General features: G+C 33.8%; 3 protein-coding genes across 4 annotated transcripts; 1 reads left to right on the top strand and 2 right to left on the bottom strand.

The window, feature by feature from the left end:
- The first annotated feature begins 383 nt into the window (after positions 1-383).
- LOC145590945 (uncharacterized) lies at positions 384-4,082 on the top strand. Its single transcript, XM_081647329.1, has 6 exons — positions 384-609; positions 753-801; positions 1,153-1,279; positions 2,831-2,901; positions 2,982-3,054; positions 3,683-4,082. Exons 1-6 carry the CDS (start codon positions 399-401, stop codon positions 3,794-3,796), a joined length of 645 nt encoding a protein of 214 aa, XP_081503455.1. The 5' UTR covers positions 384-398; the 3' UTR covers positions 3,797-4,082.
- A 1,660-nt stretch (positions 4,083-5,742) lies between these two features.
- On the bottom strand, positions 5,743-7,556 carry LOC145590944 (UPF0496 protein At1g20180-like). The gene is made up of 2 exons (XM_081647328.1): positions 7,433-7,556; positions 5,743-7,173 (listed from the first exon to the last, which is right to left on the bottom strand). Exons 1-2 carry the CDS (start codon positions 7,509-7,511, stop codon positions 6,038-6,040), a joined length of 1,215 nt encoding a protein of 404 aa, XP_081503454.1. The 5' UTR covers positions 7,512-7,556; the 3' UTR covers positions 5,743-6,037.
- Positions 7,557-17,732: 10,176 nt separating this feature from the next.
- Positions 17,733-22,568, bottom strand: LOC145592454 (putative cinnamyl alcohol dehydrogenase 6). 2 transcript variants are annotated; one of them, XM_081648906.1, is made up of 7 exons: positions 22,274-22,568; positions 21,977-22,090; positions 21,658-21,885; positions 21,133-21,427; positions 20,881-21,034; positions 19,045-19,227; positions 17,733-17,923 (listed from the first exon to the last, which is right to left on the bottom strand). In XM_081648906.1, the coding sequence occupies exons 1-7, from the start codon at positions 22,366-22,368 to the stop codon at positions 17,913-17,915; spliced, it is 1,080 nt and encodes a 359-aa protein (XP_081505032.1). In that variant the 5' UTR covers positions 22,369-22,568; the 3' UTR covers positions 17,733-17,912. The 2 variants fall into 2 exon arrangements, with proteins under 2 accessions (XP_081505032.1, XP_081505031.1); XM_081648905.1 differs by lacking the exon at positions 17,733-17,923 and having other exon boundaries at positions 18,816-19,227.
- Positions 22,569-22,981: the final 413 nt, after the last annotated feature.

The following is a 22,981-nucleotide window of genomic DNA, read 5'->3' as shown; positions in this document are numbered from 1 at the left end:
AGAGAGATGAAAATTCGAGCTCTAGGAAGGTTGTTAATGGCGTCGAAAATAAGGGTTGGGAAAGAAGTTAGTAGGCTGTGGCAGAAGAGATATTAGTAAGCTTGGAAAACAAGTTAGTGGGCTGGGCTGTGTTTTGCGGCAATTGTCACATGAGACCATAAGGTCCACAATAAATTTATTGTAGACCAGGTCCACCCAAAAATTGAACTGAACCTATTGCAATTGAAATGTATTGAAAATAATCTGAAAAGAATAGCCTCTCAATTTTCGAAGAAGAATTTTTTTTTTATTAAAAAAAAAAAAAAAAAAAAAAAAATAGCAAACCGGGAGAACAGTCCCACGAGGGGGTTTGTTGCTTGTTATCGTATCGCCGCAGTTAGTTGAGTTTGACAAAAACAATGACAGAAACTGCTGATTACGTCTCTAATCCTCTCTCTAATTCCCCTCTTAAACCTCAACTTGAACAACAATTTGAAGTTGAAGTTGAAGTTGAAGTTGAAATCGAAGAAGATGATGAATTGAAGAAATTACTTGTACCTGATGTTTCCACTCTCCCCCTTTCTCCTCCTTCCGCTGTTGAAACCAATTTTGTTCGCTATTTCGCCCTTGGTTAGCTTCTCATACCTCTATATTATTTTGGGTTCATTTCATAAAAAGATGATTTCAATTCTGAATTGGGTTTTGTTATGTTAATTAATTGGAATTTTATTTTGATGGGTTTATAATTATTTTTGATATGTTTACACATTCAGATTTTATGAAGCCAGGGCATGATCAATATGTGTATCGTCATGCTAATGGGTATGTTTTGGTCTATTATTTAATGTGCTCTCATTGTCAGGAATTAATAGTCACGTTGATTATGTTTATTGTACTGTGACAACTAAATCCGAACGGAAGTTATCTACAAGTATATAAAAAGTACTAAACTGAAGTGAGGGTATTTTCAGCTATATATTGATGCTAGTAATTTTCTGATTGTGCAAACATTTGTTTGCTCAAGTATAAGTTGTTGGTTAGTTGAATTGAATTTGAATGATAAAAGGTGCACAAGTGCATTGTTTTAAAATCTTATTGCCTTTTATTGGAAGAATGAGCTATGATATTTAGTGTTGTGATAAATTTGTTTTCTTTCTGAAAAATATGAAACAGGTTGTGTGTGATTGGGTTGGCAAAAACCCATGTAGCTCTTCAGGCTGAAGGAGGTGTTACCTCTGTAGATTTTAATGTTGGAAAGTCCGATCGTAGTGAATTGAAGGTCTCAGGGAAGCGCAAGAAGGTAACAAAATCAGCCTGTGTTTTGTACATACTTTCTTTACATTAGATTCTTGTTATGTTGATATTATAGTAGCCATGTTTTATGCTGGGAAAAAAGGTTAAGGATTTGGATTGGAAGCATCAGAAGCTTTCTTCTCGATCTTTAATCAAGGGCGAGTAAGAATGTCGTTGAACACTATGCAGCCCTTCTTTCTGCCTTGCTAATCAAGAGAAGATATAGTTAAGTATTATAAATCATTATATCAATCAAAGAAGTTGAGTTGGGGCTGGTTGTTTAAAGGGATAAAATCTGCATTGCTAATGTTGAAAATGATGTTTAGACTCCTGACTCCATCTCAAGAATCTTTGTGAAGGGGATATGGATCCTCGGGCCCTTATGTTTTGTCCAAAATTGAAAATTTTGGTTCCCTTCAACATATACATGTATGAAAAAGGAAAGTATCCTTATGAATGTGTCAATACTGCAACTTTGGACTCCAGTAACTATGTACATGAATGTTGAATTTAGAATGTTTGGTTTTTGACTCTTGGATTATTCAAGTTCATGCATTTTAGGATCAACCTCTCATAATGTTGGACATGAAGATGTATTGCATAAACATAAAAGTAGTTTATGTATTGCATAAACATATAAGTAGTTTAATCACTTATTAACTTAGTCCTCTGCCCCTCACCGACTTTAATTTCGACAAGCTTTTGTGATGTACATACCATTTGATGGGAAAGCATAGCGGACTACAATGAATTAAGTCAAATAACAGTGTAAAAAACTTTTGATTTTAACCACACTGGTACACAGTATCTTCCTCTGCCAAGTTCCAGGTGAACTTTCAAAATGAAATAGTTGCAGATTGCAGTTTTGTCAAATACACCTAATATAAGTGGCTTGTTTCTTTAGTGAAACAAAGACTTATGAGCTACTTCATGTTAAAACCAAAAGGAAGAAAGCTCTCCTTCTCAGCCCCTTTAAATTAAACTTCTATTGTCAGTCCCTTGAAGAGTATTGACTTGCAAATGTTGTAAATTATGTGACTGAACTGTTCTGTAAGTTTAGTTCAGAACTCAATATTGCAAAAATGTAATATGGAACATGCACTCATTAGCTATCAACTTAGTTTATCCCACAAATATGCCACAAATTTGGCCTTCTTAATGAATTTGTTATACTGATATCTAGGCACAAAATATGTGACATACAGCCAGCAGTCCCTTGAAGCCTTAATCATCAGGGCTAGGGGTTTGGTCATGTTGTGCCTTTCTAGATTCTCATATGGAGAGTAATCCAAGCCTTTCGCCGGTTGAACTTATTGAAGATGTAGCCAAATTCTGCTCCAGGTTCTGGACATTCTGCCAATTCCTACAGATCACTATGATACTTTAAGCATATTTGCTCATTAGGCTGTGATGATTTTGTTAACTATTTATGCTATTTGATAAAAATGAGTGATGCATAGATCAATCTTTCGTTGGATAGTTAAGATAGAAGACAATGCTGATACAATGTGATATTATGCAATTAGTTGATCTTCACCTGAACAATTTCTTTGTGCAGAATGCTCAACACTTTCAACCAAATAGTATTTTATGCAACGTCCATAGTGGTGATGTCCCCTACACTGTCAGGCAAGTTTTTGGTTGCTTCTTGCTTCTCTTCTGCCTTATTTTGCCTCTTGATAATAATGAGTAGGCTGTGTCATGAACAGGTGTTGTGTCAAAGGGCCATTGCTTGAAGTCAATAATAAACTAATTGAGAATCCAGACCTGCTTAATACATCGGTGAGAATTCAGTAATATGCTTTCCTACTGTTTTTTATAACCTGTGTCCTGTCACTCCTGTGGTATAAATGACATAGGACTGTGCTTATCATTCTTCACTATCGTTGAACTTAAATTTTGATTTTTCAAATGATGGGATAAGCCATGTACCTAAGGTATAGCCCTGCACAATGAACCCCTCCTTTCCTTCCTCTCTCTCATTTTATCAGTCTTATCACCCAGCCCCTGCGGCCCTGCCCTGTCCTCCTTGCTCTCACTCTACTTCCCCTTTCTTGAGTGTTCGAACTCATGCCATTGGTCCAGGAGGTGGGATAAAATTTTCATTACTACACATCTTGCGGCTCATCAAACATTACTTGCTTGACCTGTTACTATTTGTAGGAAATATCTTTTTTTTTTTTTGAAGGAAATAAATCTAAATCGAGTATAGTCTAATATGCGTCATTCTCATTTGTACAATTGTTACTCTCTTAAATTTGATATTTTAACCAACATAGATCGGAGTCATGTGTTTAGGTTGAGAGTTGATTAGAAACACTGCTTAATTGTACAGAATTACCTGGTTTCTTGGGTTTGTTATACAACAAAATCTTACTGATTCAACTTCTCTTTTACCTCGATATTTCAGGCCGAAAGAGAAGGTTATATCGCAATTGTGATGCCAAGACCAGGAGACTGGCTCAAGATTAAGGAAACGCTTGTGGATTTTGATGAGTTTAAGAAATTACGAAATCTCAGCTGACATTATTTTCTTGCTAGATTTATCTCTTGCAAATGTAGCTGCTTATAAAGCTCTCACTAACTGCCATAGAGCAGGTCCGAGCAGCTCATTCTAATTGTTTTGAAGACGCTGAGAGCTTGAAGGAGGGTTCATCCAGACGTTGAAGGCATAAGAATCAGATCCAGCATAAGGCCCACGGAGACCAAATCTCGAATCCTTCTATGTTATTGTATGATTTCCTTTATATTGTATATTTATTTTGAATAAACCTAGCTTAAGAAATGTGGAAAATTATTGTTTTTTTTTTTTTTTTTTTTTTTTTTTTGGTGTTAAATTTTTTTTCATTGAATTCGTTTACCTGTTCTGCAGAGGTTTTTTCTCCATGTTCAAAAAGCTCTACTTGTATGTTCAAAGTATAATCCTTTTTGATGTATTTTAAAGTTAATGTTTGCCTAAGTTCAAGTCAAAAATATTTTGTTTATTAATCAAAAACCCGTTTGTTAATGGAATGTTCAAAATGTTGTTATGGAGTATCCATCATGCTTTCTAGAGTAGGATATACCAAGTATATTGCTCCTCACCCCAGCCACACTCTCCCCCTACCAATATGGAAAGAGCTTTTTTTTTTTTTTTTTTTTTTTTTTGTAAACGTGTATGTTTGCATAATACATTGGCTTGATTGTGTGCACTGAAACACCCTCGTTTCATAGACTAGTTGTTGCATAGTCAACAGTTCTCCTAGAAAAGAATCTGACATGCTTTTAGAAATAAAAAAAATAAAAATAAAAAATAAAAAAAAACTAAACTTAGTACAGAATATTTAGTTGTATTGATTATTGAGTCACCCCTGGAGAGAGATTCGATTCTCACTCTAAACAAGTGGGATCTCTAATTTCCCTCTTACTTTGCGAGAGAATTCTCTTTATCCTTATTAAAAACCAAAGAAATAAAAATAAAATTCTAACATGAATTTATTTATATTATGATTATATTGATCGAATAAGTAACAAAATGTTCTTAACATTCTGAAATAGTCTTGACTTTTGAATTTTCAGAAGATAGAATGACTTGGACCTACATTTTTTTTTTTTTTTTTAAAGAGTTGTCCTCAAGAATTTAGCTTGATTTATTTTGTTCTTTGCTGTTCTCTTTTGATGATGTATTGGTGAGCTTTGTAAATAAAATATCTTTTTGTTTAGTTGATGACAATAATGCTAACTTACCAAAAAAAAGGTTATCCAACCAGCAACTCTTCTACAAGTATTAGTTTCCACAACTGGTCTAAGAAATCCTCTTGATCAAGAACCATTTTTAATAATTTCTCATAGATCTAGTTTTATCCACATTTTCCCATTATTTTTGGAAACAATACACTTGGATGGATCTAATGCCAAAAACACATTTACCATTGTTTAAAGTGTCTTAAAAAGAGAGAGCGGATTAATAATTCCTCCAAAACACATGCTAACTTCAAGCAGAAGTATTCCAATAAATTAAGAGATATGAAACAAATTTAAAGCAACTAAATAGGTGAAGTTGGTGGTGGTTGAAGGGTAATAAGAATGGTGTGGGGTTATTTATAACATACTTTTATCTTTCAATAGAGTAACTATAATTTTCCACCACCCCCTAAGGCTGATACATCATAGAATACCCCAAAATAAACATTACATTCCCTTTCTTTCAGCCATCCCTATTTAGTATTTACCCCCATCCTTTGTATCACCTCTCTCGTATCTTTCTCTAAACTCCATTCCTCCCGCCACCCTCATGGCGGCTCGGCCCCCCGTATCTTACTCTACGCATTCTAAGTATATATATGATGACCTTAGTGATCTTGTGTTGAGGTCACTTTCTTCATTTATACGCTAGTTTCTCCAAAGGCAGAATATGATGCTACGTGTGGCACTAGGCAGATGGGCAACTAATCTTTAAAACTTTGTGATAGATTTACTGACAAATGTGCAGTAAATAAATTGTAGTATTACATTTAATTTCAAGGTTCAAAATTGAACAACCAAAAAAAGAATCAATCTTTTTATGTGTTACACACTTACACTAGTTTACATAAATCAACAATATAATCAAATTTTACTCTAACTAACTTGTGTGTAAAAAAAAAAAAAAATGTATTGTTTTTGTAAACTACATCAATGAAAAAATTGTCCTACTAGCTAGCTAACTTCTATGTGTTCTATCCAAAGAATCATTGAACAGCAAGCGCGAGCAGTGATTGCTATAATGCTGCCATTGTCGATCGTGTCAACTCAAAGGGGCTAATACTGCTTGAAGAACTAATCTTCTTGATCTATTTATAGTTAAGAAGCACAAGTAAATATGTTCTTCAAGCTCATCCATTTGTTCTTCAAACCCGTGTTCGTGTAATTGAATATCCTTTAGTGCTTCCCTTATCACTTCATGGTTCCTCCCATTCCTCACACACATCTTTGCAACCTGTCTTTTATGCTCAACCTCATCGTGCAACCGTGTCACGAGCCTCCCTACCGTGTCAAATTCATTGATAAAGGTATAAATGCCCCTAGCCGCGACATCTAGTTGTGACCCTAGGTGCTTAAGGAAGCTTGTCTTAAGCGATCTGCCACCGTGTACACTCTTCATCACACCCTTCGACAATGGCAATAATAAGGCCGGTGCCCCTAATAGTCCTACCATGCTATGCATTGCTAAGGCTAGCAACGCGATAGCAAACACCGCGTAAGTGATCACAAAACCATAGCCAGCTGCCTTCTTATATAACCGCGTAAATTTCTCCCTTCTCTTGATTTTCCTCTTCCTTGAGGTCAACTTTCGAAGAAGATGGGAGTAATTGTCATGGATCATACGAAAGTCTACCGCACCATCAATGATTTCTAACAAAGGATTGCTTAAGCTTGCATAGGAAGCTAATTCTTGAAGTAGCAATTCATGACATTGTTCATCTCCTCGCTCAGATAACTTGAGCACCCTTTTGATAAACCAGTGGTTAGACCGAGTTTTATGGATTCCTTTTAGGAGGGATTCACATATATTGCTAGCCTCAAGGCTTGCATCAAAGTAGTCAACAAGAAGGGTTTGAAGATTCGACGATTTTATGAGATCAATCACAGCCTCTTGTCGCGGTTCTAGGAGGAGTTCCGTGAGATGCGTGTAGAAGGGAGGCAGAGATGATGGAGTTAAGGAAGTTGGAGACGGAGACGAAGATAGAGGTGACGGTGATGTTAAAGGAGAAGAAGAAAGTTTGTCATCTAATGTTGTTTTTTGTAATCCTGTTAGCTGAATTTGAGCTTTGCTCCAAATTTCCATGTATGATTGTGTTCGAAATACTCCCTTGTACTCTTCATTCACATTTAGCTTCCCACACAAGCTTGCCTCTTTCCCTAGTTTTTTCCTTGAATTTCCTACAAAACACAAAAATCTTATTAGCACCACATCATTCAAGATCTAATATTATAATAATAATTGAACATACATATTTATTACATTCTATTTTCTCATCGAATTAGGATTCTCTCCAATAATTGAACAAGTTAACTAATCACATCAAAATCAAACGATTGATTTAATCTTTGACGTTCAGTTATTGGAGGGGATCCTCCCTCGAAACAAAGAATTTAATTGAATGAAACAAAAATCATGAAGTATTTGTCATGTGCTTACCATATTTTGAAGAAAATGAAGATTTAACCTTGGACCACCAAATCTTGTTGCTCTTTGAGTAAAGCATGTCGTTGTTCATTGTAAATGAATCAAAATATTTTTTGTCTTAAATGTTTGAGAGAAAAAGAAAGAGAGAGGTTTTGATTTCCTTAGAACTTATTATTAATAAGTAGCTTAGTAGTTAAGGATAAAATAATAATGAATTAAAAGTGGTGATTAAACTTGATTTATATATGTTTTAGGTAGAGAGAGAAAGAGAAAGAGAGAGAATTAAGTGGAATAGAACAAGAAACTCGTTTGGCAGTTGTGTATAAATACAAAGGACCACCGCTTTGTACAAAAATAATTTGTTAGTGTGACTTAGGTTACACGATAACGTAATCATACGTGTATTATTCATCGATCACCGATATTTTTGGTGCATGATTCTGTTTTAATCTATTGGATTTCCTTTTATTTTTAGTAGTTACTGTTATGTTATTTTATCCCCAACTAAATTGAGGTTAATTTATCATTCAATAATGTATATAATCCGTAATACTGATGTCATAGCTTTTGTTAAACTATATGATCAAAAGTTTTTTGTCTCATTAACTTGTTTATCATTGTTCTTTATTATTGGGTAAATTGTCATAAAATTATTCTACATCAAGTTTTAATCTTTTTTTTTTTTCATAGATTAACAGTTAAGCTTAGAATTTATTTTCTTATATGTAAGTTACTGAAAATCCAACCTGCATGTTTGTTAAATTTGTACCAATCTGAATAAAACAAAATAGCTAAAAATTTACTAAGAAGATCAGTAAATAAAACACATCTAAACAGTCAAACAGACGGTAGAATTGAATTATAATAATACTAATAATTATTTTTTAAAAAATAGAGGGAGTATTATATATAAAATACGAAGTAGAAAGGTGAGCTTGATCCTAAAAGTTAATATACCCAATTTGACTGTAATAATAGATTGTTAGCTTTTTTCAACATGTAAGGCCCAAAAGGTAGTATTAATGTCGAAGAGTTTGTTGGCAATAACTATCAAGATCAACTTAAAAGGTCATTATATCAAAAAGGGAATGGTTACCTATATTTTTATTATTCATGTTTGTATGATAGATTTCTAAAATTATGTTTGATTTCCTTGAAATAAGGTGATTAAGTTCAATTTCTTTCTATTAAGATTAGACCTTTTTATACAGAACAACTATTATCGCTTATTTAAATGATATTTTATTCATCGAGTATGACTTTATGAAATTTAGTAATCTTTTGAATTAACATATGATTAAGTTTTATTAGTCAAATTTATGACGTCACATATAATTGCTAAAATATAGCAGAATCCTAATAGATATTGGAAACTTTCCGAGTAACAAAAACCATATAAAAACATGAAAAAAATGAGGAAAATAGAGGTTGACATTGGATTGAAATTACGTGAACAAGAAGTACATACAATCCTAGGTTCATAAAAATGGATCAAAGTTTGGCACACGCCAAGAGTAATCCTTAGCAACATTACTGTTAAATACAAAGCTTTAAGCTTATCCAGCAATATGATAATCCCATAATTTTAATCAAACAATAATATTTTAAAATATCTATATAATTGTGGTTGTTAATGATTGAAAGATAGTTTATTTTGTTAATTCACGAAATCTTGGAGATTACTATATGAAGGGTTATGTATTGAGAAGCTATGCACGTGATAATTACACGTTTTAGTTAATTTTGTTATTATATTATAATACGTACAATGATGATGATGATGATTATAATTATAATAATGATGATTATAGGGATGGTGATTGGTTAATGATTTTCGTGGGGTCCACGGCGAGTTTAGAAGTTTGTAAGCAAAAACTCTCGTCACTTCACAAACGAGTGAACAACAAAAATATCCATCCTTTTTCTTTCTTTATGTTTATTATGGTTATAAGTCTACTGGAGCCGCGTGTAACACAACTTGTGGTCGGATATTATAATTTTTAATAACTATTATCAAACTATTATTATAATTAGTTTTTTATAAACAAATAAAAGTTAAAAATATAGCTGATAAATTTTGAACAAAATAAAGGATTACGAAAAATATGTTAGACATAAATAAAATGATGTAGAAAATTATCAAAATTATGCTAAGAATTTAAAGCTATAGAAATATTTGTGTTAAAGATATATATGTCAAATCTTTTATATTTTAAGTAACCATATTGTATAAGATTAAGGAATTATTTTTATATAAGTAATATAATTTTATTTAAAAAAAAAAAAAAAAAAAAAAAAAAACACCTAAGGACACACCAGGACATAACACATGTGGAAAATGTAATGACTAATGAACATGAATATATAATTTAGCATTTGACAATAATATAAATATAGGATAATGATATATACTCCCTCCGTCTCTTAATTAGATGCCTAATTTCTTTTTTGGGGTTTCAAAACCAGATGCATATTTCTATTTTAAGAATGTAATTTTTGACAATATTTCCTATTTTTGATGAGTTGTCATCAATTTATTTATTTATTTTGTACTGTTGACATCATTTTCCAACACTTTCTCTCTCTATCTCTTCAGTAATTACGAACTAATTTTTTTCCTCTCTAACTCTCTCTAACCCCATATGCACTTTGTATTTTCCAATCATGGGTTTTAAGGAATCTCTAAGGGCCTATTCTCTTCAGCTTAATTTCAGTTTAGTTCAGTTCAGCTCGGCTTCAATTAGTTCAATTCAGTTTAGTTCAGTTCCTAATTTCCTTCTCTCATAAACAATAAATTTCAGTTTAGTCTAATTCAATTTTGTTCAGTTCAGCTCCAATCAATTCAGTTCAGTTTATCTTATTTCAATAAATCAGAACATGCACTTAAGTTCCTTAATTCCCATGTAATTTTAGAAGTAAACATCTAATTAAGGGACGGATGGAGTATGAGTTTTAGGGTTGTATATTTGCATGTAATGATAATTTCATTTGGTGATTGTAGTAATGTAAAAATATATGATTGTCATTTTGGTGTAATTACAGTTTGTTTTACCTTAAAATTTCATTTTAAAGATAACTGTTATATACTCCCTCCGTCCCCTATTGATAGTCCATTATGCGCATTTTTCACGCGAATTAATAAACACAAATAAGAATAGTAAAAGTACATTGAAAAAGTTAATAGACATTGGGTATGCAAAAAAGTAAAGAGAGAAAGTAATAGAAGTACATGGGAAAACAAAATTTACATGAGAAAGTTAAATTTGCACAAATATTGTTGCAAATTGGAGGAATTTCGGTAAAAAAATTAATATTAATTGTTGTTGGAAAAAGCAAATGGGGTGAATATTTTGGGACTAAAATTTGCCCATAAGAGACTATTATTTGGGAATGGAGGGAGTAGAATTTTTTTTTTAATTATTATTTTACGAATGAGTACTATAGAATCATTTAAAAAAATATCAAGTGTATGTTATAAAAACAAATGTCCATTTATTTCGAACAGTACCAAGCTATTCACAAATCGAGTCGATTAGATTAAATGTTTTTACCCATCTAATTAACCCTAGAGTGGACATCCTAAACTTTAAATATTAGATTTGAAATCTTAATTCTGCCTTTATTCCTATCTCCTTCCTTTCACTACTTTCATAGAAATAGAGAAATTAAGGTTTATTTTCGTCCAAACAAACGAACAAAGAAAAAAAAAAAAAAAAAAAAAAAAAAACAGAGAGAAATTAAGGTCTAAAAGAAACAAATCTAAGCAAGTTGGTGATGACACAAACATACAATGTATCCATTATGTGTATAGTGTATTTAGTGTATGTATGAAGCTCAGACCAAACCTCCAAATTGTTCTATAATTACAGCCGAAATTCCCCCAAAAACACTGCTTTATTATAATTTGTACATACAAAGTACTTTATTTATGACCTAAAACGTAGGAAGGCTTTAAAGATTCATTGGACTTAATTAGTTAAATTATTAGGATATGAAGTAGTTAGCAAGTGGCTTTATTAGTTAGTTAAATGATGCAAAGTAGAAAGAAGCATGCAAATTAAGAGCCATTACTAATTTTAGAAAGGGTTATTATTGTTGCTAAGATGATTGCTTGACGGTCCAAACTTTAGCCACTTTTCATACAAAAAAAAAGGAGTATTTTATGTTGCTTTCACTCCTTAATTTCTTGGCCATAGCATGGGGCACTTCGCAAATTTGGGGTTTTTATCATATGAATTTCAACATTTTCATTATCCAATTCAGTATTTCTAGATCAAACTTGGATCTCAATTGGGTTTTTTGCTAATGTATACAAAGTTGTAGGCTTATTGCTCAAGCCATCAACAACAAAATATAACTTTCGATCACTTGTCATGGTACCTTGTATTGATATTTTGATTTTTGGTTAATGAGAATCGAGGGCTCACAGGATTCACACTAGATCAGATCTTTGCACGTTTTGATTCTTGAGTATTAAGTATTACTATACATGTCATAATGTTATGAATATGATATTCTCTTAGTTGGCAAAGATATAATTATGTTAAGTAGATATTATTGTCAAAATTCTTAGCAAACTATATCTTGTAAATCATCTATATATTTCGGCTGTGAGCCAAGAATACAACAAGCATATTATTCTTCTTCAATATTTCACATGGTATCGGAGCCTTGATTTTTTTTTAACCTACAACAATGGCCGGTGATACACCGCCACCGCCTCCACCACCACCATCAAAAATTGAACCAATATCCCCATTTTATCTAGGATCGCAAGACCGACGTGGTGATTTTATAACCCCGACTCGTCTTAAGGGCGATAATGATGATAATTGGGCTGCCGATATACGTATGGCGTTAGAGGCACGCTGAAAGTTTGAATTTTTGGATGGTACTATAACAGGCCCGACTCTTCCCTGTACTCAATCGGACTGGAATACCATAAATGCTATGTTAGTTTCTTGGATCACTAACACCATTGATCTGGATGTCAAGTCCACCTTGACAAAATATCATGAAGCAAAGAAGTTATGGGATCATCTACAGCAACGTTTTGCTCTAGTTAATGGTCCGCGGATTTATCAATTGAAGTCTTCTATTGCACGTTGTGAATAGACGAAATCAATGTCTATTTTAGCTTATTATGGACAATTGAATACCTTGTGGGAGGAACTTTAACGGCATGAACCATTAATATCTTGTTCTTGCTGCTCGACTTGCAACGCAGGAGAATTGCACGCTCAGAGGCAACAGACGGCTAGGCTTCACGAATTCTTGATGGGGCTTTACTCCAAGTATTATTATGCTCAATTACGAGCTAACATTCTTTCTCAAGATCCCCTGCCATCACTCGACAGAGCATACCAATTGGCTATCCAAGATGAGCGCGTTCGACTCGCCAAAGGTGTTCCGGAAGAGAAGACATCCGAAGCTGTTGGCTTCGCCCTCAACGCTAACAACGGTGCTGGCCGTGGGCGTGGCAGAGGGACCGATAGACCGGTGTGCTCCAAGTGTCAAAGACCCGGCTATGATGCCTCGGGTTGTTGGGGTTTACCGGTCTGTACACACTGCAAGAAACGTGGCCATGAAGTGAGTGGCTGCTATGAGATTCACGGCTACCCTGAAGACTGGTTTGATAAGCCCAAGTTTGACGGAGCTGGGCGTGGCAGGGGCAGCACTCAAGGCGGGGGCATGGCTCTGCTCAAGCTAATGTCGCAACTAGTAGCAGTCATGGTGCATCAACTACTAGTGGCAGTACCGGAGTCGAGCACATCGAATTAGATTTTTACTCCTGATCAATGGAAGGCAATTGCGGGATTTTTTGGTAACGCCAAAGTCCCTGACAACCGTTTGAATGGTAAGTTTTATACCAAGAGTTGGATCATTGACACCGGCGCGACACATCACGTCATCGGAGACGAGAATTGGTTATTTGATGTCACTGATATTATGCATTGTCCTTTTGGACTTCCTAATGGAGGGTCTGTGCTAGCAAAGAAGGAAGGGTCGATTCGATTGTCGCCCTCAATCACTCTTAAGCGTGTTTTATATGTTCCACAATTAAGTTGCAATTTGCTTTCGGTTTCACAATTAATTGAAGATTTGAATTGTACTGTCAATTTTGATTCTTCTTTGTGTGTTATACAGGACAAAATGGGGATGCTTATTGGAACGGGAGTTAGGCAAGATGGACTTTACTACTTCGGAGAAACTGACTCAGTTCAACATGTTACGACTACCGGAGCGATTTCGTCTTTGGAGTTATGCCACAAACAGATGGGGCACCCTTCAGAGAACGTAGTAAAGTTACTTCCTCCTGTAGTTGATTTTAAGGGTAGTTTGAATCAAAATTGTGAAGTTTGTTTTCGTGCTAAACACTCTAATAGAGCCAGTCGTATTTTGAAAAAGTACATTGTGATTTATGGGATTCCTATAGGCATCCTTCGTCTTGTGGAGCTCGATATTTCTTAACTATTGTTGATGATTTTTCACGTGCTGTGTGGGTGTATTTGTTAGATGATAAAACAGATTTTCCGTACTTTTATGAGTTTCGTTGCTATGGTTGATCGCCAATTTTCCCAAACAATAAAAATTGTTCAAAGTGATAATGGTACGGAAATTAATTGCTTACCTGATTATTTTTCTGCTACTGGCATATTATTTTACACATTATGCATTGGAACACCATAACAAAATGGTAGAGTAGAGCGAAAACATAAACACATTTTAAATGTTGCCCGTGCCTTACGATTTCAAGCTCACTTGCCAATACATTTTTGGGGTAAATGTGTTCTAGCAGCCGCTCACCTTATTAACCGAACTCCATCTCCATTGATACTAGTACAGAAAAAACTCCGTTTGAAATATTATTTAGCTTTCCCCCCTCTTACAATGTTATTAAAACCTTTGGATGCTTATGTTTTGCTCACAACCAAAAAACAAAGGGTGACTAGTTTGAAAGTCGTAGTAGGAAATATATTTTTTTGGGCATTTGGCAAAAAAGGGTGGAACTTATATGATCTTGACAAGCGGGAATTTTTTGTGTCTCGAGATGTGAAGTTCTTTGAGGATGTTTTTCCGTTCTTGGATGCAAATATGGTGAATATTGAGCTAGAGAGAGTGGTTCCAATGTATGATGATGTTGTGGTCGATGATGATTTTTATGGTGAAGGCAGTTTAAGGGCAACAGTCGAAGGTACGGGGCCTCAAAGGGACCCCTCGGCCGATGGTAGCCTGGTTGACCAGCAAGACCAAGCTGCTGCCCAGCCCGCTGGCCAACCATCGCCTGCTGGATTGCAGCAGCCCCTGCCGCAGCAGCAGGGCGGCACACAACACCAGCAGAATCAGCCGAACAACAGTGACCCGCATAGCAGTCAGCAGACCTCACAGCACTCCACACAGCCGAGCAGTGCTGCTCACAGCAGTCAGTAGACCTCACAGCACTCCCAGTCGTCTAGTTCAAGTGATCCGCAAGAATTGGGTAGGGGTTTCAGAGTAAAAACTCCTTCGGTTCTTTCTCGGGATTTTGTCACTCATACGGTAATTGCAAAACGTCCATCTTCGCCAACACCGCTTCCACTTCAGAAATCAGGTACCCTTTATCCTATAGCACACTATATTAATTGTGATAATTTTTCTGTCAATTATCGTACATATTTGGCAGCAATTATTTCGGGAAATGATTCAAAGTCTTTCAAGGAGGCTATGAGGCATGAAGGGTGGAGGAAATCGATGCAAGAAGAAATCCGGGCCTTAGAAGATAATGGAACTTGGACATTGAAAGAGATTCCTCCCAGGAAACGTGCTCTTGGTAGTCAATGGGTCTATAAGACCAAATATTTGTCTAATGGCAACATAGAGAGATTGAAGTCACGGTTAGTTATCTTTGGCAATCATCAAACGAAGGGCATTGACTACAATGAGACTTTTGCTCCTGTGGAAAAGATGACAACCGTTCGAGCTTTTCTGGCAATATTCACTTCGAAGAATTGGGAACTTCATCAAATGGATGTGCACAATGACTTCTTACATGGAGATCTAGAAGAGGAGGTGTACATGAGGTTGCCCCCAGGGTTTGAGAACTCTAATCCAAAATTGGTGTGCAAACTGCGAAAGTCATTATATGGTTTAAAGCAAGCTCCATGTTGTTGGTTTACAAAACTTGTTACGGCCCTAAAAGGGTACGGATTTCTATAATCTTACTCTGATTATGCCCTGTTTACATTCACTAAAGGTCATTTTCAGATAAATGTGCTAGTCTATGTTGATGATTTGATTATTTCTGGTAATGATTCCACTGCGTTACTAGCTTTCAAAGGTTATTTGGGAGATTGTTTTAAAATGAAAGATCTAGGCCCTTTGAAATATTTTCTTGGTATTGAGGTAGCTCGTAGTGCGACAGGTTTATTTCTGTGTCAGCTAAATATACGCTAGACATTATTTCTGAGGCAGGCTTGACAGGTGCAAAGCCTGGTGGTTCTTCAATAGAGCAGAATTACAAATTGGGACATGCAAATGGAGAGTTACTAGAGGATCCGGAGGCCTATCGTCGACTTGTTGGTCGATTAGTTTATCTGGCGGTAACGAGACCAAATTTAACTTATTCTGTGCACATTTTGTTGCAATTTATGCAGAGCCCTCGAATAGAGCATTGGGATGCTGCTCTTCGTGTGGTTCGATACTTGAAGGGGACTCCCGGGCAAGGCATTTTACTTCGGCCAGACAGTGATTTGACCCTTCAAGGGTGGTGTGACTCAGATTGGGCTGCTTGTCCAATCACTCGTCGATCTGTGACAGGTTGGTTAGTGTTTTTAGGCCAATCATATCCCCAATATCATGGAAGACAAAGAAACAGCCTACGGTATCTGCTTCGTCAGCAGAGGCAGAGTATCGTTCTATGTCAGCAGTTACTTGTGAGCTGAAATGGTTAAAAGGTTTGTTATTGAGCTTGGGAGTGCATCATCCCAAGGCTATTCCTTTGTTCTGTGACAGTCAGTCAGCTCTACACATTCCTAAAAATCCAGTTTTTCATGAAAGAACCAAACACATTGAAATTGAATGTCATTTTGTGCGAGATGCCATTACTGATGGTATTATTGCTCCATCATATGTACCTACAGATCATCAGTTGGCGGACATCTTTACAAAGGCACTTGGCAAACGACAGTTTGATTTTCTATTGTCCAAGTTGGGCATTCTAGATCCTCACCATGATCCAACTTAGGGGGGGGGGGGAAGTGTTAAAAATATGATATTCTCTTAGTTGGCAAAGATATAATTATGTTAAGCAAATAATATTGTCAATATTCTTAGCAAACTATATCTTGTAAATCATCTATATATTTCGGCTGTGAGCCAAGAATACAGCAAGCATATTATTCTTCTTCAGTATTTCACACATAAACTTTGATTTTGCTCCATACTTTCTCCGTTTTTAAGATAAAACATATGTTTTTACGTTTGTCATTACTTAGTTTAGTCATTACAAATTAAAATAATTATTTTTTATAATCAATGAATAAAAAATTACTAAAATAAATTGATGTTAATTTTGAAATTATATACTCGTATATCAATTGCAAGATGATTCCAATATATAAGACCAGTAGACCACACACAAATAAATACAAGAATATATATACTCGTATATCAATTGATTAAGTTTAATTATATTAATAAAATTAATTATTTTTGTAGCAAATATTATGTTAAAATAAAAAGAACAAAACCTTGACAAAGTAGAAAGTGCCTTATTGCCTTATTATTGGTTAAGTAGAAAGTCACTCTTAAAACAAAGTAAAAAGTCTATTAGATTAAAATGAAAGAGTGGATCCTATATCCAGTAGCTATGTGCCTATGTTGTACGCTTCATGCACGTACTTGTTGGCAACTAGATTAAAATCAAAATGCATTTGAATCGAGGTGATGGGCTAAGAGCTTTTAGGGGGCGTTTGGTTCAAACAATGGTATGGGTTTGGAATGAGGAATGAAACCTGGGTGGTATGGGGTTGGAACTTGATACTTGATTTCATGTGTTTGGTTTTTATCTAGGAATGATAGTTTTCCTTTTAATTTTAAACCTAAAGGTATAGGTATGAGCCATACCCACCTCCCCCCTTGGGTTTCAAAAACCCATACCTTCGGGGTTTGAGGTATGGGTTTGAAAAATGAAATTTCAAGAAACAAACACAAGGTATGGGTTTTGGTCATTCCAAACCCATACCTTATACCTAATATGCTTGAACCAAACACCCCCTTATTTTTTGCGTTAGAATTTATAAAGATTCAAAATAAAATTAACTTACAAACGAAATGAGTAATTGAAATTCAGTCATATTATAAAAGCTTAAAAGAATAATCTCCATAATACAAATCTAATTACTTTAATCCAAAACATTGTAATAAAGATCTGCAAAATTAACTTTTAATTCCATAATCCGGTAGTCAATTTCTTACTTCCACCCAACTATGATAATATAACATGATCCCAACTTCATTCTTTACCTGAAATTGGAAAAAAGAATGAATTAGTTAAAATTCACAATTATAGTGGTACAGTATTATGTAATACGGAGTATATGGATAATACGAATTCCACATATTCAAATTAACATTTACAGTACAATAATGAGTTTATGAGAGTAGGGAGAGAAGAAAGACACCATCCCATTGATATTTATTACAAACTTATTGCAAACTTTAATCTTATCTTATCCATTTGCATTATTAATTTATTATCATCAATTTGTTGCAACATCCACCTCTTTATATAAAACCTTGATTAAGTTATTGTTTAAAGCATCAAAAAAAAAAAAAAAAATAATAATAATAAAAAAATTTGTAGTAGGTGACACATAATACACTTCGACCTGTTTTCTTCACCTTATTCAAATAATATAAATATAATTTAATTTCAGTAAATCAAAAATAATTTTAGCTTAACAAAAAAATTTATATAAATTTAGCAAAAATAAAATAGGTTTAGGAAAAGTAAGCTTTATTTATTCAATGAAAATCATTATCTTAAAAAAAAAAAAAAAAAAAAAAAAAAAAAAAAAAAAAAAAAAAAAAAGGCTTTATAAGAAAAAAGTACTTTAAGTTCAGCTAAAAATAAATTTCTATAAAACAATTGCAGATTGGTAAAAAGAATTTCATTTCAACAAAAATAAGGTGGAGAGACAAGACATGCCTTATAAAATTACCTCATACTTGTGTACCCGATCCAAAACCCAAACTCTACCCAAGATTAAGAAATCAATGTTTTTAATGAACTTTTTTTTTTTTTTTTTTTTTTTTTTTTTTTTTTGAAGAAGAATTTTAATGTTAAGTAAATTTCAAATAAGGGAAAGAGAAAAAAGTATTATTGGAAATTTGGTTCACTGTAAAGTAGGAAACAAAAAGAAAACTTTTATTCATTTATTTTATTGAATATAATATGGCCAACAATCAGCCAATTAACATATCTTACACTATTGTAGGAGTATTTTACATCATCATGGAAACAATTTAAATTCGAAAAATGTAGGCGTTTAATATCACTCACATGGCTCATAACTTCATACGAGTCAATTAAAAGCACGCATTTGAAAAATAAAAATTAAAAATTCAAAGTCTAGATGACTTGCCAGCAATGTCAATGACAAAGCGGTAGCGAACATCATTATTAGCAAGACGTTGAAGAGCGTCGTTAATTTGGTCAGGCGTCACCATTTCAATGTCGCAACTTATGTTGTATTTCCCGCACATATCCATCATTTCTTGTGTCTCTATCATTCCTCCTGTCATGCTTCCCTTCACTGTTCTTTTTCCTGCAAATTGAATTATTCATATTTAGTTTAATTTAGATTTATGTTGCATTTGTATACAAATTACGGAGTATACAGATAAGTAGGAAGGAGTTCATTTTATAATGTATAGATGTCGTTGTATTGTGTTATATGAATTGTATCCCCTATACTATTGGGTTTAGTTTTGAATCAATTATTTATCAATGGCCCATCCAGATTTTGTTATTGGGTTTAGTTTTGAATCAATTATTTATCAATGGCCCATCCAGATTTTGATTAACTAAGGCTCCGTTTACTTCATCCTATTTTTGGCCCATTCGGATTTTGTTTAACTAAGGCCCCATTTACTTCACCTTATTTTTGCTGAACTAAAATTATTTTTACTAAACTGAAATTATTTTTATTGAATAAAAATTATTTTGACAAATTTTCTATTATATTTCTTCTTTAAGTTTACTGAATTTTACTGAATAAAATCTTTTTTTACTAAACTAAAATTATTTTTGCTGAACTAAACTTATTTTTACTGAACCGAACTTATTTTTATTGAACTAAAATTAATTTTACTGAATTGAAATTGTTTTTACTAAATATTTTATTTTAAGGTGAATTGAACGAGGCGCAATTCGTAATTTAATTACGGAGTAGGTTTTTTCTAGCATTTTGTGCACATTGTTAACTATTTCCTAATTTAATTAGGTTTTTCTAGCATTTTGTGCACATAATACGGGCATGCGTAAATTTTTGGAATGTATGTAAGCCCTGTTCACTTCACTTTAAAAAAAATAATATTAAGTAAAAATAATTTCAGTCCAATAAAAATAAGTTCAGTTCAACAAAAATATATTCAGTTTAGTAAAAATAAGTTCAACTCAGTAAAAATAATTTCAGTTTGGCTAAAATCAGTAACTTCAAAGAAGAAATATAATATGGAATCAGTAAAAATAATTTAAGTTCAGTAAAAATAATTTCAGTTAAGCAAAAATAAGGTGAAGTAAACAAGGCCTAGGGTAACATTAATTCCATTATAATATCAAAGCAGGGTAGCATGAAAAAAAAAAAAAAAAAAAAATCTCGTGAAAGTACTCAAACCAATGAATATACTCCATATATCATTGTCACTAATTATGATTTTGGCAAAATAATGTCAATAATTGTGATTGTAGACAAATAATGGTAGAAAATCAAGTTCAACTTTATAGCTATCAATTAAAATTGTACTCCATAATGTATTAATATCAATTTTAACCGGTAGTCAAAATAAACAATTCAGTTTCATCAAATCTAAAGTGAAAAAACAAGTGTTTACTGAGTGTGTTCTATTCACCTGATTTGAACTTATCTGAACTTACATGAACTTATCTGAACTTATTTGAATTTATTAGACCTTTAAAACTTATTTTAGTTGTAATTTATACTAAGTTTACCCTTATCAAAACTTATTAAACTTGAACTAACTGAACTTATTACACCTGAAATAAGTGAAAATAAGGTGAACAGAACAGACCCTATTCTACGAGTACCTTTTTAACTATAACGCCATCAGTTTGAAACTATTAATTGGGTCACATTAATGGGCAATTCAAACTTTAATGATAGTCATTAAGATCAAAACATAATAATTAATTGAGACATGTTAGAAAATGTGAAGCTAGGGTGGAAGAGTAAGCATACCAAAAATGAGAGGAAAGGAAGGCAAGTCCATGGGCTTGTCAGGAGCGCCCACGATGTGAAGTGTTCCCTCAACTTTCAATAACTCCAAGTATGGTCCTAGTGAATGGTAGGCCGATACTGTATCCAATACGAAGTCCAGAGTCCTCTTTTTTGCCTGCCATATTCATTCAAATAAATCCGAATGAAATTAATATGTGTGACTATTATTTACGGACAAAAGTGTTACCGGTAGAAAGTCATACTCATTAGTACCTTCATTTGTGATGGGTCAGTGCTCACGATAAAATCATCAGCACCAAGTCGATGTTTGGCCTCTTTTTCTTTGGAAGGTGAGGTGCTAATGATGGTGACATGGTGGCCAAATGCCTTAGCAAACTTAACGGCGACATGGCCTAACCCACCTAGCCCGATGATCCCGACTCTCTTGGGAGTTGTCGATGGTTCGAGCAATTTGCTGTCTTTCATTGGGCAGTATACCGTGATCCCGGCACACAACATTGGTGCTGCAGCATCCATTGGTAGATTTTCCGGCACACGTACCACATACCTAAAAATTTAGCAATTGTTTAGTTGCACTCAAAGAGAAATTTACAAATCCGAAAATCATAAAATAGACTCTATCAGTCACACCAAAGGGTCATCTTGAGAAGATTAGTAACAAAAATAGACTTGTAACATTTTAAAACCGAATATTTAAGTAGCATTAATGTAACTTTATTAATACAGATAGAGTAATGTTTGATAGTACGATAATAAAATATATGACTTAAGACGTACCTTTGGTCCGCAACCAACATTTTGGAGTATCCTCCATAAGTAATGCTACCATCCCAGAAAATACCATTGTAAGTGAACTGAATCTGATCACAGTAATTCTCCTGAGAAGTCTTGCAAAATTCACATTCCAAGCACGAAGCTGCTAAACAACCCACTCCAACTTTGTCTCCCACTTTAAACTTTGTCACGTCCTTCCCTACCTTTGTAATTAATCCCGTGATTTCGTGCCTATTAAACATATATATGTGTGTTAATTAGTGTTACAACATACTTAAAATAATTAATTTTTCAGAAAGTAAGAAGATGAAAGTAAATATACCCAGGAACACAAGGGTACATGGTGATTCCCCAATCGTTCCTAACATGGTGGAGATCGGTGTGGCACATTCCACAGTACAAAACTTTGATTGTCACATCGTTCACTCCATTTTCCCTAATCACGATTAAAGTTACAATTAATTTCACACGTAAAAAAAAAAAATCAAACACATAAACGACTTTATGAATGATAAAAAGATATACACACGACTTAAGTCAATTCGGACTTCTTAGAGAGTGGTCAAGTCTTTTTCTCTATAGTATTCAAATCTAAATCGAAAAAAATACAGATACATACCGTCTTTTAAAGACAAAGGGAGTCATTTTTCCGGAGGAATCATGAGCCGCCCACCCGGACACAGTTTGTGTGTGATTGGGAGTTGTTTGAGCCATTTGTGTGAGATAACTATGCAAAAAACAAAGGAGGCAATACTTTATGTGTTGTTCTAATAAGTTATGTTGTTGAAAGTATGAGGAATGTTGTGAATCAAGGGTGAAGTGACTTGGGTTTATATATAGGAGGAACCAAGTTGTTAGAATCGGTTGTGTTAAGTAAATTCACGGAAAAAGCTAATGAAAATTCGTTAATACAAGCGATACTATATTGTATAGGGGGGCAGTTGGTCGTTACAACTATGTGAGTATGTGAGTATGTGAGTAGTAGCGTTGTTAGTATTACTTCCTATGTAATTACTATGAAAATTAATTTTGAGGACCTTTCCAACGACTTATTTTGTGAGGAAATGATAATTAAAATTCATTTATTAGTACAGCCAAATGTGAATTGGCCTTACCTACTCAACTAGTTGGTAGAAATTCTATTTACTTTTCTTTTGAAATTTCTCAACCACCCATAATTTTCAATTTTCAATTTTCAATTTTCAAGTAGACTTCTTTTGCAATTGACTAAAAAGTCATATTGAACACTAATAAAGTATTTATAGGAATATAATTAACCATCATTTGATTTAGTTATTTTTTTTTTTTTAATTTATATAATGGACTT

This window comes from Chenopodium album, chromosome 18 (genome assembly GCF_948465745.1).
Source record: "Chenopodium album chromosome 18, dcCheAlbu1.1, whole genome shotgun sequence".
NCBI lineage: Eukaryota > Viridiplantae > Streptophyta > Magnoliopsida > Caryophyllales > Amaranthaceae > Chenopodium > Chenopodium album.
This window is presented reverse-complemented; position numbering and strand designations above follow the sequence as displayed.